Consider the following 19362-nt stretch of genomic DNA (forward strand, 5'->3'; position numbering starts at 1 on the left):
ACAGCTAAACGCATTTGATAGGTGATATGGAAACCTAATATAGTAGACATGTCTTATAATACATACATGCATACATACGTACATACAATCTAAATAAAACTGCCAAATAACGGGGAAGACAGAGTCTCAACTGGACATTTCTCATGACCAAATGAAGCTTCCTGTATTGGGAATGGGCACAATCTAATTCTTAGCCAAAGTCATACAATGGAACACCCCCCAAAAAAACAACCTAGACTATAAGCCAAGGCTATTAGCAGCCCTTCACAAACTGACATCAGGGCATTATTGCTGAATACAACACCTATACAACTCACTGAATGTGGAGAAGTCAAGAAAGTGACTACATAGAGCCTTCATCCCTACATTCCACATCTTTGGTATAGGAAGTACTCTACACAACAGCAACATCATTAAACCTTTCAGTTTATAAGAGTGACCTGCCTGCAAACTATGCTGGTGCAATAATGGCAGAAAGCATGTGAGAGTAACTGACCACTATCTGATTTAAGGCCCACTCCATGAGATGGACCCCCATACCCACTCTGCTTGGGTGGCCAAGAACCTGAGAATATAAAGGTCACAGACCTAGGGGGAACCTAATACTCGTGTTCTGCTAAAGCAATAAAATGACTCCTAATGACATTCTGCTATACTCATAGATAAGTGCCCCGATCAGCCATCATCAGAGAAGCTTCTATCTAGGGCAGATGGGAACAAATATAGAGACTCACAGCCAGGCATTATGGGAAGAGTGAGAGATCATAGGACACTAAGTCCTACAGGGATCATATCCCCCACCCCACCCCAGGGCTCATGGAAGCCTGCAGAAGAGGAGGTGGGAAGAGTGGAGGAGCCAGGGGGTATGGAGGACACCAAGGAATCCAGGACTTCTAGACACAAAGGCTGGTACGCATGTGATCTCACAGAGACCAAGGCAGTGTGCATACCACCTGCACAGGTCTGTACCCGATGGGGCCTTAGAGCTGGTCCCATTACCCTAGTTCTCCAAGTGTGATCCCAGGATCAGCATCACTTAGGGCTGACACACAGCCCAAAGTCTTCAAACCAAAGTCCTCAACAGGGGTCAAACATGAGGAAGTGAAGCATGATGCGATCAACAATTTTAAGATTCTCAACTCCCGATCTCAAAACTAGAAATGAAGGTCCTCTGCAGAGCTGTCTAATAAGCAGCTGGCATCAAAAGCCTCAGATGCAATGCACAGTATATAACAATCTCCTTAACCGGATTTTTGGCACTTGGGTAAAACAAAGTCTTTGGGAGAACTTTATTTGTAGAAACTTTTTGTTGTTGACTAAAAGGAACTCAAATTTGGGGGCTAGGCTCACGTCTATGACACTTTTTCACACTCAGGATGTGGAGGCAGGAGATCAGGAGTTCAAGGTCATTCTCAGCTACAAACTGAGCCCAAACCCAACTCTTGGGGTACCTAAGACCCTGTTTCACACAAAAACAAATTGTTAAAGTACATACCCCTTCCCCAACATATACTTAGAAAGAATTCTCTTCCCTCTTTGATGAAATAGTAGCAATGGAGGTCACTGATGTAATGGGAAACAATATATGCAATATTTTTATTTAAGGAAGAGAACTGTAATCCCAGAGGTAGATTATGAATCTGATGGTGTTCTGGCACAGGATAGCCAGATTCTGTCTTTAAAAAAGAAAAACAAGATAAAGCATGAACTGTCTTTAGACAGCTCCCAGCCCTCCAGGAAACACTCCTAAACCAAGTCTTCCTCCTGTCTGCATAAAACAAATCCAGAACTGCACTTGAAGACATGGGAAAGCCCCACCAACTACTGAAGCATACTAACAGCTGTTACAAAAGATAATTTAAGTTACAAGTTAATGTTGTTATTTACCTTTTTGAGGTTTATTATATAATACGTGTATTCTGTTGAGTTCTAACTGGCCTGTGGTGGTTTGTGTATTAACTCACAGTGCCAAATAAAATGTAGAATGATTTAGTAAACTCCAAACTAACAAAAAGCGAAATCTGCTCTAGAGGAAGCACAGCTTCAGTCAGAGGTGGGCACACCATGAGACTTGTGCATATGCTCCGTGCCAGCTGGAGAACATGGGTGCATGCTGGAGGGTTGACTACTTCTAACAGCACTCATATGTAGGTGTAAATTATCTAAGTTGTACTTAATATGGAGGATTAGCCAGAAAGCACTTGAAGGTGTCTGCTGGGCCAGGGACAGTGGGAAAAGGGAAATATCTGGGCAGGGAATAAAGGAAACTAAAGAGAGGGCCAAACATCCAGCCGCAAGCCAGCAACTGAGTTTATGATGAAAACCTTGACTTTCAGACATGAGGCCTTTTCTTTTTTCTTTCCTGAATATGCTCTATGGTTTCTTGAGGGCCACCAAGCCATGTCTCCATCTGCCCCACTTTCCTGTAGGAGAAGTATGCATGGAGATGAAGGATAGGAGCCTTCAGGTTCCACAGCCTCCGCCCAAGGCTTCCGAGTGGAAATGTATTCTTTAAATCATCCCTTAGTATTTGTGAATTTCTTTTAAACTGAGCACCAAATACATAAGAACTCAGAATTGATATATCAACACTAGAGGTACAATGGTGATTTGTTCAAAATGCTACATTTCTGTACTTAATGTAAAATTTGAAGACAATCAATCCATTTCCATTATTTTCAAAACCTGCAACCTCACAAGGTAGTGAAAATAATTGAAAGGATTTATGACCTATGCCATGTAAGTTCCACATCAATGATCTCATTTTCACTTTTATGCATTCAAATAGGCATTTCTAATTTTAAAAATATGTTATGCTGTATAAGTAAGAACTATCTATTATTGTACTAAGTGATCAATTTCCTTAGAACAGAGAATGTGAAGCATTACTGAAAAACTGAATAGAAATAAACTGATTATCAATACTAGCTAAATACAGTTATGGCATGTATATCACAACATCACTACAGATAGGTTGATTGAGATCAATGATACTGATGAATATTTCAGCACTTCCTGAGCGCCAATGAAGAAACATGCTACATAGACCCAATAACTGAATGAAATAAATGCATTCAATAAGGAGTTTATGACAAAAACTCATCTTGGTAGATCAAATAAAATACGAGAGAACAGGGGCTAGCATAGTAGTTCATCAGTTAATGGACTGGCTGCTCTTCCAGAGGATCCAGGTTCAATCCCCAGCACCACATAGCAGATCATCACCCAAAACTCCAGTCTGAAGTGATCAGACACCCTCTTCTGGTCTTAGTGGGCACTATACACATATGTGGTACACAGACATATATTCAGGCAAAACATATATACATAAAATAACAAAATAGATAAATAAAACGATAATTAAAACCAGAGGACACTGTTAACAGAAGTTTCTGTCCTGCCTGGACCTGCAGCCATTTAGTACCAAATAAATACACTGAGGCTTATATATTATAAACTGTTTCACCAGTGACTTAGACTTCTTACTGGCTAGCTCTCTCTTAATTGTTAACCCATAACTATTGACCTATGTATTTCCACATGGCCTTATCTTATTGGAGAATGCCTGGGTGTACTACCTTACCAGTAGCTACCTGCATCTCCCTGGCAGCTCCTCTCTGCGGTCCTCTTCCCAGAATTCTCCTAGTCTGGTAGCCCACCTATACTTCCTGCCTGGCTACATCCTGCCTGTCCACTGGCCAAAACAGCTTTATTCATCAACCAACAAGAGAAACATATGTTCACAGCATACAGAAGGACATCCTCCATCAGGACACATTTAGTATTAATGGTTCAGCTTGTAGAGAATGAACTACACTGAAAATGGCAAACTGCAGACGTGGACATTAGGAGGTGAATTTGTAGCTTTGATTTCATTAATTACTAAAGTGATTTCACATGCCACTGATGATGGCAATTCATCTCAGATAAGCTGATGTGGCCATTCATGTAACAAAGAATTACCAGGGATTCATCAAGAGATTTACTTTACTGACAAGCTTTCCATGGCCTATTTATCACTATACAATTTTCTCTCAATTTTGTGGACAATTACTTGTGCCCCTGGAAAACTTGCTCAATCTACTGTAATTATCTGTATGACATTTGACCTCCTTAGAAGGAATGGAGAGAACTAACAGGAAGATGCAGAGAAAGGGGTTTTTGAAAAATCCCTAATAGTCAACTTCACATTGGAAAAGGCAGTTCAATCACTGTTACATGTGATGACCTTAGTTGCCAATTTGATGGGGTCTGGAATCAGTTAACATGTATTCACTCAATGACCCTGTGAAGGGTGTTTTGAGGCTAGAAGACCCACCCCAAATGCATGCACCAGGTCAAAGGGCAAGGAAGAGTACAGCTGCTTTCAGCCTGCTCTTTCTCACCCTGCTGGCAAGTGCATCCTGTTTGCTGATTGCAGAACCAAAGCTTCCTAGGGCTTCCAGTGTAGATGGAGACCAGTGGCTCTCCAGGACCCTACACATTTTCCCACAAGATTGGGCAAGTTGAGACACTCAGCCTCATGAGCCTCGTGTGCATCATATGGGATTTATGCAAAAGTAAAGAGTTGACTAAGGTGTTTTGAAGACTCCTCTAGATTCATTTATTCATTCATTTATATAATACACAGCAATAAATATCTATTACTTTACATTGCTCTATTATGTAGCATCTAGCATTCAAAACATGTAGCTTATTCTCAAAGCATTTATTAAAATTTAAAACAATTATTTCTAAATGAAAAAATAAAGGAGGGAGCTGGGCGTGGTTGGTGGCACAGTCCATCAATCCCAGCACTCAGGAGGCAAAGGCAAGAAGATCTTTGTGAGTTCAAGGCCAGCCTGGTCTGCAGAGCTAGTTCCAGGATAGGCTCCAAAGCAATACAGAGAAACCCTGTCTTGAGAAACCAACCAATCAGTCAATAAACAAATAAATAAATGAAGAAATAAGGAGAGAATAGCATCATCCTAGATGGCAAAAGGCAGAAATACTCAGTTATAGGCAGAGGTGGAGGACAGTGAGGGAATTCAGGAACAACAAATAATAAAATACAATTGGTCTGCAACAGGGGCTGCACAGGGAAGTAAGAACCCAAACTAGAAAGGAGCACAGTTTATAACAAATCTTGGAAACAAAGATTAAAAGTGCAGATTCTGCTCTAAATATTACTATTGAAGGTTTCTAGGCAAAGATGACATAATGGCAGCTTTAACAAGAGGGTCTGCAAATCAAGCCTGGTCTGTAAGGCACCATTAACCTGTACCACAGAGCTAATACACACCCAACAGAGCAGGTAAGCACCAGCACTGAGTTGGTTAGTCCTTCTGAATCATGTGGTAGGATTTTCCCTCTAGCATCCTGCATGCTTCAGAGGTATTGGTAAAGTAAAATCACAGGTGCAATGCCATGCTGAATTCAGGGGATGCAAGAAACAAGCAAATCCACATGACTTCATAGGTTTCCAGTTAGGTTCAATCAATTGACCCAGTTAGGAATTCTGGAGCAAAAGCAAGACACGGGCAGATTACACAGTGAAGGTAATTGAAAAAATGAGTCAAGAATAATTAGCACAGGATTAAATGATAGCCCCAAGAAAAAGCTATCTCTTCAGAGAAAAACACAACTGAGAAATCATAATTTAAGAGAAAAAAATATGAGTATTGGAGAAGAGCTGTTTCTAGAAGGATGGTAAGAAACTGGATATACATTTAAAGACAGTGTTGGTACAAGTCTTTAATTCCAGCACTTGTGAGGGAGAGGCAGGCAGATCTCTGAGTTTGAGGCCAACCTGGTCTATAGAGTGAGTTCCAGGACAGCCAGGACTACACAACTACACACAGAGAAACCCTGTCTCTCGAAAAACAAAAAAGAAAAGAAAGGAAAGGATAGAAAGGAAGATTAACCGGTGACCTTTAGACAGCAGATGGGAAAGCCTGGGAAGGGCTTCTGCAACCGATGGAAGACAGGTGGAGTAGACACTGCCTCCCTGAAAAAGGCTGAATGTAAAGAGGCAGGGTAATGCAAATGAGACTATTTATAAAGAGCAGGGGCATCCAGCATCACAAGAGCAGGGGGAGGAAAGCTGAAGGTGTGAAAAGCTGAAGGGGCACCAGCAGTACAGGTCTGCTGACGGGGGCTACGATTAGCTGGTGTACCGTAATAAGTCAGTGACTAAAAGCAACCAACGGGAGGAAAGGGTTTATTTTAGCTATGGCTTGTAGTCCAGCATGAAGGGAAGTCATGGCAGGAACTAGACAGAAATCTGGAGGCAGGAACAGAAGCAGAGACCGTAGAGAAATGCTGCTTGCTGACTTGTTCCCAGTGGCTTATACAGCCTGCTTGCCTGCTTGCCTGCTGGCTGACTGGCTGGCTTCCTCTCCTCTCCTCTCCTCTCCTCTCCTCTCCTCTCCTCTCCTCTCCTCTCCTCTCCTCTCCTCTCCTCTCCTCTCCTCTCCTCCCTTCCTTCATTTCATTCTTTTGGTTTGGTTTTTTGAGATAGGGTTTCTATGTGGGAGATTGTCCTGGAACTTGCTTTGTAGACCTGGCCGGCCTTGAACTCACTGAGATCTACCTGCCTCTGCCTCTCAAATGCTGGGATTAAAAGCATGCACACCCACCCCGGTGCACCCAGAATCACTTGACTGGGGTGGCACTGCCCAGGGTGGGCTGGGCCCTGTCACATCCATCATTAATTAAAGAGATGCCCTACAGGCAATCTGACTGAGGCATTTTCTCAGCAGAGGTTCTTCCCATCCTATGTCAAGTTGACAAAAGCTAAGCAGGATGTTTGACAAACTCTGGAGCCATCTATCCAGAACATTTCACCACCACATAGACCACAGATGGAGAACTTGTCAGTTCTAGCAAGCTACTTGTCACCTACTCTTAGCTCCAGACAAATGTTTAATGCTTACTGGCATTTGAAGTATGCTGACAGGTACAAAGGACAGATGTGTGCTATCTGCTTCCTATACTCCCAACTCACTCAGGACACAGACACTGGCTAGAACATCAGCAACCTCAAGCTGTACAAACTGGGGGGGGGGGGCTCCAGGAAAGTGGTAAAAGATGACCTGATAACAGACTACAAAGCTAAGTATGGCCAGCAGAAGATCCTGGTAAGCAAAGAAGGGAAGCTAGTCACATAACAGCCATGGTAGATATCTGACACTTGCCCAGTACAACTCATATGAAAGACATGGGTCTCCAAGTTCAAGGAACAACCCTTACCTTGGTATCTCTCCCTCTGGAGTGCTGATATCACAGACATGAGTCACAAACACCTAGGTAGTGTTTTTAATGCTTCCTGGTTTGGAGGACTGAATCCTGGACCGCATGCATGTGAGGTGAAAATGCATTTTTTCAAAACTAGAAAGCTTATACTCAAATTAAAAGCTTCAATCTCTTTTTTAATGACTAAAAACCCAACATTTACTTAACAGTACTTTCTAAAGACAACAATCTTCCAAATGAATGTTAGAATGTCCTGATGAGAGACAGAATTGTGGAAGGACTGTGTAAACCAGAGTGTACCTAGCTTACACTTTGTGAAAGCATCAATGAGCATTCAAAAGACCAGGACCCATGCTGCAGAACCAAGTCAGGAGTTCTAAAGACAAATTAATACATAAAAAGAATTTCAGTTACATAAGTGGGCATATTACAGGCCAAGAATCACAGCCCTAACAACAGAAAATGGATAAAGGAAGAAAGAGAAAATTCAGGACTGTATGAATCATGATCAGACAGAAAAATATCAAAGGAAAAAAGTGTCTTAAGGGAAGGTAACTAAGCCAGTTAATAAGGGAAGACACAAGAGTATTTCTCAGCAACTGTCCTTAAAGATCGACCCTCGACATTTATTTGTCGGGTTTGAAGCCTTTAAAGAGAAGATCTTACACTCTGTCGAGAAGAAAGGTGTTGTAAGAACACTTTTGGGCCTATTTTTTCAGATCTTTAAGAATGAAGACACTAAAAAGAACATGGATTATAAATATGACTCACACAGTCCTGAGAGAATAATTGATAAGGTCCCATCATTGCTCAGATCACAAGACAGGGTTTGAGTAGCCATGCAAAGACACTAAGAGAGGTGAAAGGCATTTTCTAAGAGAATAAAATATGAGCAAAGGGTAAAATTACATTGATTTGCAATCAATGAATTTCACCACACATTTTAAGAAGGATAATTAAGAGACATCAAAACTCTCAAGAATGGTGAACATGGCAAACTTCACATAACTACAAATTGTTTCCAGTTCCACAAAGAGTGGTGTGTGACTTCCAAAGCTAGTCCCAACATGCTTTGCAGATTTTGCACTTGCTGTCTTGGAAGCATACTATGGCTACATAAAGCTGGGCATCTCCAAAGGGCTCACAGATGGCAACTGTCACTGCCAGACAGATGTGAATAAGGTCACCACAGATGACCTGCTCTACTCAAGCTACCAGCTGCCAGGAACCATGTGAGGCCCCAGGTGAGACCAACACAAAAACTGGTGGGCCCGGATTGCTGACACACAAACCTGCAAGCACATACAATTGCTTTACGCCATTAGAGTAGTTACCCAGAAAGAGAGCTGTTAAAATCGGGGTGGGGTAGGAACAGGCACGCCTGCCTCTAGGATCTCAAGTCTGGCACATCTGAGCTGTGGGTTACAAGTTAAAGATCCCTGCTTCCTTCTCCACTTGTAGCTGCTCTCAACAGCAACCACACCTCCTTAATATAAATGGGATCTGGTTAATCAAAGGTTATTGATACATGTCAATTGCCAGGCAAATAGATGGCAGTGCAATAAAATTTCTTATTGTGGTGGTTGATGAACAAACCTCTTGTCACTCACTTTTAATAACCTGGTCTAAGGGAGATCTAGGAAACACTAGATACTTTTCAGGGAGGCCTGAGGAGCCACCACAACCGAAGACACGGAGGAGCTGCAGGTGCCACCACAGTCCTGGCCTGGGTCCCCCGGAGAACAGGTAATAAAACTATGTAACAATGGATAGTCAATGTACATTTGGTATTGTCTCATTTCAATGATACATTACAGCCTTTTCGAAATTAGAACAGCAAGTAATTGCAATTACCTTCTTTAAAAATACCAATAATAACTATTTCTCAGAAAAAGAACTAAGTCATTTAAGGCATATTATATTTATACGAAAGATTTTCTTTTTCGATAGGTTATTAAGTCAATTTAAAACAATTATTTTAGTGGTAACTTAAATGTTTAAAAGTTTATTGGGAGTATTTTAAACTTAGAATCATGTCATCATTCCTAAAATAAAATAAGGCTGTGTGCTTACTTCAAGTTGGGTATATAGTAGTGAAAATTGGGATTTTTTTTTTTTAACTTTTAAAATTGAACACAAAAGCCAAACTCTTCAATCAGCCTGAGCCCCACATATATGGTTTCTTGTTTGAACCCTTCACAGCCTGTGCCATCAAACATGTGATGCATTCCCACCCGACTTTACAGTTTCTCACACTAAAACAATATGATTTTTTTTGAAAAATATTTATTCATTATATACACAGCATTTTGCCTATATAGACGCCTGCATACTAGAAGAGGTTACCAGGTCTCATTATAGATATTGTGAGCCAGCATGTGGTTGCTGGGAATTGAACTCAGGACCTCTGGAAAAGCAGTCAATGCTCTTAACTGCTGAGCCATCACTCCAGCCCCAACAATATGATTTTTAATGAATTCTGAAAAAATATCTCAAGTTCTCAAGAGGACAGAAGAGGGAAAATACAAAGTTTATTGACTAAAACAACTTCTCTTCTGCTTTGTTATCTATCTGATGCTTCCCACTGGGCCTAGAATGTGGAGATGAGGATGACAGCTCAGATAGAACCATCTGCCCATGGTGTGATTACTTAGTGCTGAGGTCAGGACTATAGGCCCTGGCTCCTGCAAAGCTCGGGGACAGCACCCCCTTTGTCTTTCCCTTTGCTCCTGCCTCAGGGGAGGCCAAAGAGAGTCTGCAGCACTTTAGACAATGCATTTTGAGGAGAGGTTCCTTTTCCGGTCAGAGAAGTCAAACTTTCCCTCCCCATATTTTATTATCTAAGACCATCAAAGACAAACAAGATGGAGTGCCTATGACAATTAAATGATGACAAAACATCCCAAAATAGCTAGGCAAATTTTTAAGAGGAGAACTTTGAGTCACTTTTCTGTACATTGTAGGCCTCACCCTTTCAGCACTCACTCACAAGCAAAGAAGGTCAGGCTAGTTGACTGAGTGCTCCCTGAGGGCCAAGTGTTCCACGTGGAGACACCCTGAGGACCACACATTCCACATGGAGACACCCTGAGGGCCACACATTCCACATGGAGACACCCTGAGGACCACACATTCCACATGGAGACACCCTGAGGACTACACATTCCACACAGAGACGCCCTGAGGGCCACACATTCCACACAGACACGCCCTGAGGGCCACACATTCCACACAGACACGCCCTGAGGACCACACATTCCACATGGAGACCTGAGGACCACACATTCCACACGGAGACGCCCTGAGGGCCACACATTCCACATGGAGATGCCCTGAGGGCCACACATTCCACATGGAGACGCCCTGAGGGCCACACATTCCACACGGAGATGCCCTGAGGGCCACACATTCCACATGGAGACGCTCTGAGGACCACACATTCCACATGGAGACACCCTGAGGACCACACATTCCACATGGAGACACCCTGAGGGCCACACATTCCACACAGAGACGCCCTGAGGGCCACACATTCCACATGGAGACCTGAGGACCACACATTCCACACAGAGATGCCCTGAGGGCCACACATTCCACACGGAGCTACTTGGTAATTGTGCAGATAGAAAAACCATGAAGTTGTGCCCTTACCTCAGTGGGGCTCTGGAGGCTGAGATCTAGGCCACAAGTAAACTCTGTGTGATGTTCCACTGTTTCCAGAAGCGGGTCAGGCTTTGAAAAATTCCAGAATCTGTGACAATAAAAAGAGAGAGGAGAGAAAAAGAAAATGCAAGTCTCAAACATTTCTATTAACAAGTAAATGGCATAGAAAAGATTATTATTATTACTATTTTTTTTTTTTTTTGAGACAAGGTTTGGAGCCTGTCCTGGAACTTGCTCTATAGACTCTGTAGACCAGGCTGGCCTCGAACTCACAGAGATCCGCCTGCCTCTGCCTCCCGAGTACCACCAACACCCAGCTTAGAAATGATTTTTTTTTCACAACAGATTTGACTAATTCATAAATGCAGGCCCCACTATTGATTTACATAAAATATCTAATAAGGGAAGCATTCCATTCTATTAGATCAAAGAACAAAACAGAATTACCAATCTGCCAAGTTTTTAAAGAAATTACTGTGCTCTCATTTGTATAGATTGTAAAACAGAAGCTTAGCAAGTTTCTGTTTAGAGAATGAACTGCTAAGCTCTACAAGTGCATTTGAGGTGGGAGATGCTGCTTTCTTTCATAGGTTTCTAAAAGCAATCATGCCTGGAAAACAAGAATATTGGATCAAATGAACTCTTAACATTTTTGTGATTTAAAAATCCTATTTAATTTCTTAACAAGTAGCATGAAAAGCACTTAGGTTTAATTTACATTTCAACAACAATTCAATTTCTTTAAATGGATCTGTTCTCTTGCGAACACCACTATAAACGCTGAAACTCTCTTTTTATGTGTAGCCTTTCTTAGAGATTCCTCATCAATGTCATTCCCAGAGTCAAGCCAATATTTTATATTTTACTTCTCCTTTATAAACTGAGAATGACAATATTTACCATAATACAGCTCTGATTTCTGTTGTTCAGAAAATTTTGCTCTATTTTCAATACATAAAATAGTATTTACGCTTTCTAAGGCTTTATCCATTTAACACCTTTCTATTTATTCTAAACATGCTATAAAAACAACACATTCAGAATCCTAGGAATCATCTCCCAATTCAGCTTTTCTAATGATGTATAACATGGAACATGCTGAAGGTTGGGCTGGTCCCTCTGAAAGAGAGCAAACATACAGAACCAACAGTCACGGTTTGTAAACACAGCGCTGGCCCTATTAAGTTTTGAAAAGGGCTGTTGCTATGGATAATCTCCTGTGTGGGTACCAGAGAGATACTGAACAAATAGCTCATTTATCTAATTACTGGGAGCTAGGGAATATTTTACTTTTGAAAATGTGGCTTTTCAAAATAAATTGAGGGTACAAGCCACAGACCTCAGAAATGCTAATGACAGTTTTCTTGTTTTTTGCATACTTGTTCCTAGACAGTGAATTGTACCAAGATCAAATTTTCTGAATCTTAATGATGTTTATATAAGCAAAAGTAATTGTACAGTTTTGTTTCTAAAAACTAGTTACACATTGATTTGCATTACTGGAAACAATAATAAGATGATTTTGTATATATCCACAATGTGCCAACCATTCATAATGGTTTTTAAAATATGCATGTAGCATGACAAAAACGAGTTAAAGGAAAATTCAAGTTAGGAAAGTAAGTTGGGCCTTCAATGAAATTAATAAATAACAATATATCCCATGAAGTCTTTTGTGCTTGACAAGGAGGAACTTCAGGATGCTAGGCTTCCTAGCAGCCACAGGAAAGGACCACAGCATCAGGCCCTGGACTTGGATCTACAAGCACATTGTCTATCGATCACCCAGGAAGAAACTCTCCTTTGGAAAGTCATAGACAAGACTATGTTTATATAATGAAAAATGTTACTAAAATTGCTTTGGTATACAGAGATGTGTCACCAGCTGCCACTTGTCAGTTAATGGCATCACCCAAAGGATCTTCAGTGGTCAACTGACATAATCTAGGTATTCAGCACTCTGATTTGCACATTTAAGTAGATTGGGTAAATCATCTTTATTATAAACTATAATAATGGGATTCTTATATTAGAAGTTTTCAAAGGTAATAGAAAGCAACAGGTTCCCAGAATGCAATTTCTGTTATTGCTGCTGTGAGCCAATTGAGGTAATGCTGCAGGACAATGAGAGCAGGCTTCATGAAAATGAAAATTCCTAACAAGGACATGTGTGTGGAGCCATCCAAACAGGCTGCAAGTGTGAGGAGGCTGAGAGACTTCAAAGGAGTCAATTCAGTTATGCTCAGTATGCAAATAAACAGGCCTTAAAGGCCTCTGAGTTCTAAACCTAGGCACAGCCACAATTGCAGAAATATCTATCAAGTATCTGTCTGAATTTATTAAAAAACAAAACATATGCTAAAAGTTCCTGCAATTTAAAAAAACAATTAAAAGCCCCAAATAAAACACAAAAGCAAGCAAGACACCACCAAAAACATCTCAAGAACATACATGAGGAACACTGGGGTAAAAGTTAAGTGACCGCTGTAATCTGGAGCAGTAAATGGGATAATGGCCAACTGTGAAGGGTTCACTAAACATGGAGAAGTAAGGCTTCTAGTTTCTTTTCTCTTCTACTTTTTTTCCCCTTCAGGTTTTTCAAATAAGATTCCATGTAGCACAGGATAGCCCTGAGCTGGCTATGCATCTAAGGCTAGTCTTAAACTCCTGATCCTCCTGCCTTAGCTTCTTCCTATGCACTGGGATGACATGTATGCTATGCTATCCCTCTTCCTATGCACTGGGATGACATGTATGCTATGCTATCCCTCTTCCTATGCACTGGGATGACATGTATGCTATGCTATCCCTCTTCCTATGTGCTGGGATGACATGTATGCTATGCTATCCCTCTTCCTATGTGCTGGGATGACATGTATGCTATGCTATCCCTCTTCCTATGTGCTGGGATGACAGCTATGCTACACCCCACTTCTTAAGCTTCAATTTTCTTAACCTCGAGGGAAACAGGAGCTAGGACAGTTAACACACATGCACGCACAAACAATATTTTAATTATGGGGGAAACTAAAATGTATTTTAAAAATATTGTTAAATATGATAAATTTCACAAGCAAAATAAACAACAAACAAGGCAGTATGCCAGCAGGCAATAATTTATCTTCAGATTGCAAAGGCATTTTTATTAACAGAATACTTGGATTACTTCCTTCAATCCTCTGTAATAGGGAAAGAAAAACTTGTAATTCATGGTGGACATTTCAGTATGTACACTTCCCGAATGGCTACATTTATTATCCCCACTCGAGCTCCACCAAAGGGTGAGTTATGAGGGGCAAAGTGTATGTCTCCAGGTTTCCTCACTGTGCAATGTAAACAGCCTGCTCCTCTTTCCTTGCAGCCTTCTGGACAGCACGGGGCTACCCTGCCCTTTTCTGGTAGAAGCCAGCCCACAGACACCATTAGCTGGACTGATAAGGCACATTGTTTTCAAGCTAAATGTTTGTTTGGGTGCAGCATATACTTGGTGCCCTTCTGTCTCTAGGCTGATAAAATCATTGAGTATTTAAGCTCTCTGATGGGAAGTAAATAGTGGATGAGACTCCAATGACCAAAATATGGCAGAACTGTAGAACATTTTTCATTTAAATTGGAGATCATATTACAAGTTACTTTTTGCCTTCTGACTCCACAGTTCTTTAACAAAGAAAGTATAAAGCACTGCTAAATAGAACATCAACACTATTTCAAGAATTAAGCAAAAGTTACTTAGTTTCACCGAAATGTAATCTGAAATATCTATAGTAACACTTCTGAAGTTTGAGCAACAGATGGAATCAGCAAAAACAAAATATTCTTAAGCCTCACCCTTTGCCTTCACCAACTACAGCCTATGAGTTAGCTATCAATTCTTTATGACTCTGCTACCAAGAGAAGGAAGGAAGGAAGGAAGGAAGGAAGGAAGGAAGGAAGGAAGGAAGGAAGGAAGGAAGGAAAGAAGACAGAGAGACACCTGCTTTGGATATTTTCAGTGTGTTACCCGTGTATTACTTACAACTGTATTTTCAAATTTTAAATGGCACCACCAAATTTCCTTCATTTGTGTTGCTAATGGCCAAGTAGTCTCTCAAACAATGCACATAAAATGCCATATGTCTTTTCTATTCATTTAATAACTTATCAACAATCTAGAGTTCCCACTACATGTATGCTATGATGCTAAATACCATAAACCAAGTGAACATGGCTCAGCCTTCCTGCAGCTCACAAGTCAACCAGAATGCCTCCCCCTTTTCTTTTTAATTGCCAAAGTAGAACTAGTAGGTTAAGTAGGAGGTTGAGCATGTACTTAAGCATGATGTGAGGAAGTAAATAAATAATGGCAAAAGCATGAAAACATGTAAGGCACCAAAAATAACATGTGGTATCTCCTCTCCAAAAACAGTGCAATATAATGTAAGAATGACAGCTAGAAGAAGGGACAGTGAGTTTGGATCTGAAGGCCAAGGAGGAATCAGGTAGAAAAGCAAAAAACACAGAAGAGTATCTCTGCCTGAGTCAGTAGAAGCCTGGCAGTGGGTGGTAGGGCAAGAACAGAGAAAGGGGCCTAAAACAGGGAAAGGGAAGGGAGGTGTGGCTCAAGAACCCAACAGTGTCAGGGTGCCTCTTGTATCCCAGGCTGACACTGAACTCACTGTGCAGGTGAGGATGACCTTGAACTCCTCATCCTCTTGCCTCTATCTCCCATACACTACCACACCCAACTAGGAAAAGCTTAAATTTCCAAATCTAATACTACAGAGATAGTAAAGAGGGTTTCCATAACTTAAGACAGTCATTTACCAGTGACATCTTTATGTAATATACTTAGCTTTGCATTAAAAAGTGTCTCCAGGACCAGGCATGGTGGTGCACAGATGTAATCCCAGTACTCAAGAGGCAGAGGCACTTGGATCTCTGAGTTTGAGGCCAGCCTGGTCTACACAGTGAATTTCAGGACAGCCAGGGCTATGTAGAGAAACCCTGTCACAAAAAAGAAAGAGAGGAAGGGAGGGAAGGAGGGAGGGAGGGAGTCACCCACGTGAGGCACAAACGCACAACCCTGAGATAAAGTCCCTGTTAGGAGACAGTAATTTCAGACAGAAGGAAAAAACCAACAGTTGCAGTGGTTCTTAACCTTGGCTACACTGAAATCAACTGAGAAGAAATGTTAAAAAAAAAAAAAAAAAAAAATCAGTGAGTGAGTCGAAGCTGTAGGCCTGTAGAGTCCCTCCAGGTTAGTGTAAGACACAACCCAAACTCTCTGTTGGGAGGGGGATTACCCAACAACTCACTCACTGATATTCAAAAGGTATGGGATTGCTCAAGAATTTGTGCAAGAAACAAGTCCCAAATGATGCCCAGGCTACTGTCCCAGGATGGTGCAGATGGTGAGAAATTATTCAAACTCTTGCAACTCCAGCAAAACTCTGGGGAGAGACAAAGAACCAGAGGTAAAGTAACACTGTTATTTCAAGTAAATTATTTTAGCCAAATATATGCAAGGTTGCTTTCTTCTACATTTACTAGAAAACAATGAAATACAATGTTAACTCTTCCTTCTCAGTAACAAAAGCTTAAGATGACCCAAGACTGAGTTTCTCACTTTACTCAATCTATCTTCAGCAGTTTGGATGGTGCTTCTGTGTTGTTTTATAAACTTGCTTTTGAGGGTCTGGGGAGATAATTTAATCAGCAAAGAGCTTGCCTTACAAGAGTAAGAACCTGAGTTCCAACTCCTGCACCCACATAAAGCCAGACATTGTAGCATGTGCTTATAATCCAGCCACCAAGGGGGCAAAGACAGGGAACTCAATGGCAGCCTAGCCTAATCCAGAGACCCAGGTGAGAGATTCTGTCTCAATAAACAGAAGCTGATGGTTTCTATGGTAAGACACGTGAAGTTGTCCTCTGGCCTCCACCTGTGCAAATATACGCACATATCCACATGAAAATCTGCTTTTGATATCACCCAAATTCAAGGTGCATACATACATAAGTACATTTCACAACTAAGGAGAACAGGCCATGGAAAACTCTTGATACACCTAATGGATAGCAGCCCCAAATACATATTCTACTAACACTATGCCCATTACCTTTTCTACATAGTCCAAGGAGTTCAGGAGATCGTATGGCAGCACCATCAAAGATTCTACTGATAGTTCTGATTAACATTCTAAAGGCTACAATGGGACTGCATCAATTCAATTTCTCCCTACCTTCTCCAACTACATAGAAAATCCCACAAGCTAAAACCCATGCCAGAACTCCATTACTTACGCTCTAACCAACACCTTAAAGAATGATGAGCCAGCATAAATGTGAACTCCCATGACACAGAGTCCAGAAATGCCTTTCCTCTCCTAATATCCTTCTAGTAAGCACTCCATCATTCCATCTATTGTTCTGCCTCTTTCTAGCTCACATTAACGTAACTGGTTAGCTCCTTTTGTCATTAAAAAAAAAAAATTCCATCTTGCAGTAAATGTCAAGAAACTAGGAATCCCTATGGTGGCAAAAGAAGTTGATTGTTGAGTGGCACATAAAATACAATGCTAAGACTCATGATGAAGTTATGGGCCCACGATCTAATTGTCTTATCACTTTCAGGGGAGTTTAAAAATAAAAATTGTGGCCTAGCAAAACAATTTACAAAGAAAGAAAATGCATCCACTCAAAAATATTTATCAGTATCTAGTGCTTACTGGTTTGCACAAATGGAAAGCTATTTAGTTTTTTGTTTTGTTTTGTTTCTGGAACTAATAACTAGAAAATTAAATTTAAAATTGAAAAGTTCTAATTGCCTGGTAATGTAAAATAAATTAATGGTTAGTTTTGAAAAATTACTCAACAGTTTTCAAAAATTACTTTTAAAATGCCACAAATATCCAGAAGCTACATCATGTTTACAAATGTTCAAGGTGAAACAATAAAAATTCTAGACTTAGCTTCTCTATCAAAATGAATTAATTATACTACTTCAATTAAAACTTTAATCAGATCAATATTTTCAAGGGGCAGGCTCCAATTCATTACAGTAAGTAATGAATTACTCAACAGTTTTCAAAAATTACTTTTAAAAAGCCACAAATATCCAGAAGCTACATCATGTTTACAAATGTTCAAGGTGAAACAATAAAAATTCTAGACTTAGCTTCTCTATCAAAATGAATTAATTATACTACTTCAATTAAAACTTTAATCAGATCAATATTTTCAAGGGGCAGGCTCCAATTCATTACAGTAAGTATCAAAGCCCAGAGAACTTGACAAATGAAAGAAAACCATTAGGTTGATGGAAGCCTGGATCTGGGAATATGCATGGCTGCGATCCACAGTCATGCAGGAAGATGTATAAGAACACCACATCTCAACAAGAGAGGGCAAAAGAAAAAGCTCCGTAGAGCACACTGTTTACTAGTATAAAGAATCATGAAATCATTTTTGCGATTCAATTTTAAATAAACATTTTTAGTAAAAAGAAATCAAATTGGAAAAACTTCTTATGAAATATGAGTATCTTGACCAATAATGTCATAAGAACAGCTATGCACATTTGGAATGTTAATTACTATGGGAAAGTGGGGCCCAAAGCTAATGAGAATTCTGCAGAAGAACAGGCAGACGATGGTGTTGGGCAAGTGTGTCTTAGAGCATCACACCTAAATAGTAAAAATCATCAAGCTTACAGCCACTGTCCAGCTGTGCTTCAACCGCTTCCTATCTATTCCACATGAAATATTCCATGTTGTCATTTTGAAGCTAAATAGCTATGAATTCATCCACCGGGGCTGTAAGGTGCATAGAGTCAGTCTCCTTCCTTACCTTAGCTCCCTGCTCATTAGACTCTAGGCACAGAGACAAGGAGAAGAAAGGAGGAGACAGACAGATGGGGGAGGAGACTGGAGGAACCAGACAGAGATGGAGAAACATAGAAAAAGCAGACCAATTATGCTGTTTCTTTTCTTGTGACGGGACATGAACGTGTAAAGAACAGAAAGAAAAAAACCAGTCCCAAAGGACTGAAAGCAGAGGCAGGTGTGGTGTCCAGCAGCCTGAGTTCCTCCCGAAGACCCTGCTGCATGCCTGTGCCCTTTCCACTCACCGTACAGGGTTTCTGGCTTACACACATGTGCACACGAAGGCACACAAGTGCCTACATAATAGAAAGACAAGAAACTGCTGAAGATAAGATGAAAGCAGATAACTAATTAGTGTTTAGAGTCTCTATACAGTTCATTCCACTAAATTGAATCCACACTCTAGACTGGGGTTTCAGGACAGACTTCAAGGGTGAATTATTTACCCCTGAGTTCTCAGAGCATATTAAACTATGACCAGCTGATGTGTAGAACCCAGTTGATCTGAGTAAACAGTCTCACTCTTGTGCAAATAGCGAGCAGGAGGAAAGACCAAGGATTTCTGCTCAACTACCCCGGTACCTATTAAAAACCACATGCACAC

The 19362-nt window shown here is 40.7% G+C and overlaps 1 protein-coding gene across 1 annotated transcript in view; it reads right to left on the minus strand.

Annotated features, from left to right (window-relative positions):
* Pex7 (peroxisomal biogenesis factor 7) overlaps positions 1–19362 on the minus strand; it is a 63183-nt gene that overhangs the window by 2334 nt on the left and 41487 nt on the right. The window contains exon 9 of the mRNA XM_051175358.1: positions 10885–10984. Coding sequence (XP_051031315.1) covers positions 10885–10984 — 100 coding nt within the window. The remainder of the gene's footprint in view (positions 1–10884; positions 10985–19362) is intronic.

The sequence above is a fragment of the Phodopus roborovskii genome, unplaced genomic scaffold (assembly GCF_943737965.1).
Source record: "Phodopus roborovskii unplaced genomic scaffold, PHOROB, whole genome shotgun sequence".
Lineage (NCBI taxonomy): Eukaryota > Metazoa > Chordata > Mammalia > Rodentia > Cricetidae > Phodopus > Phodopus roborovskii.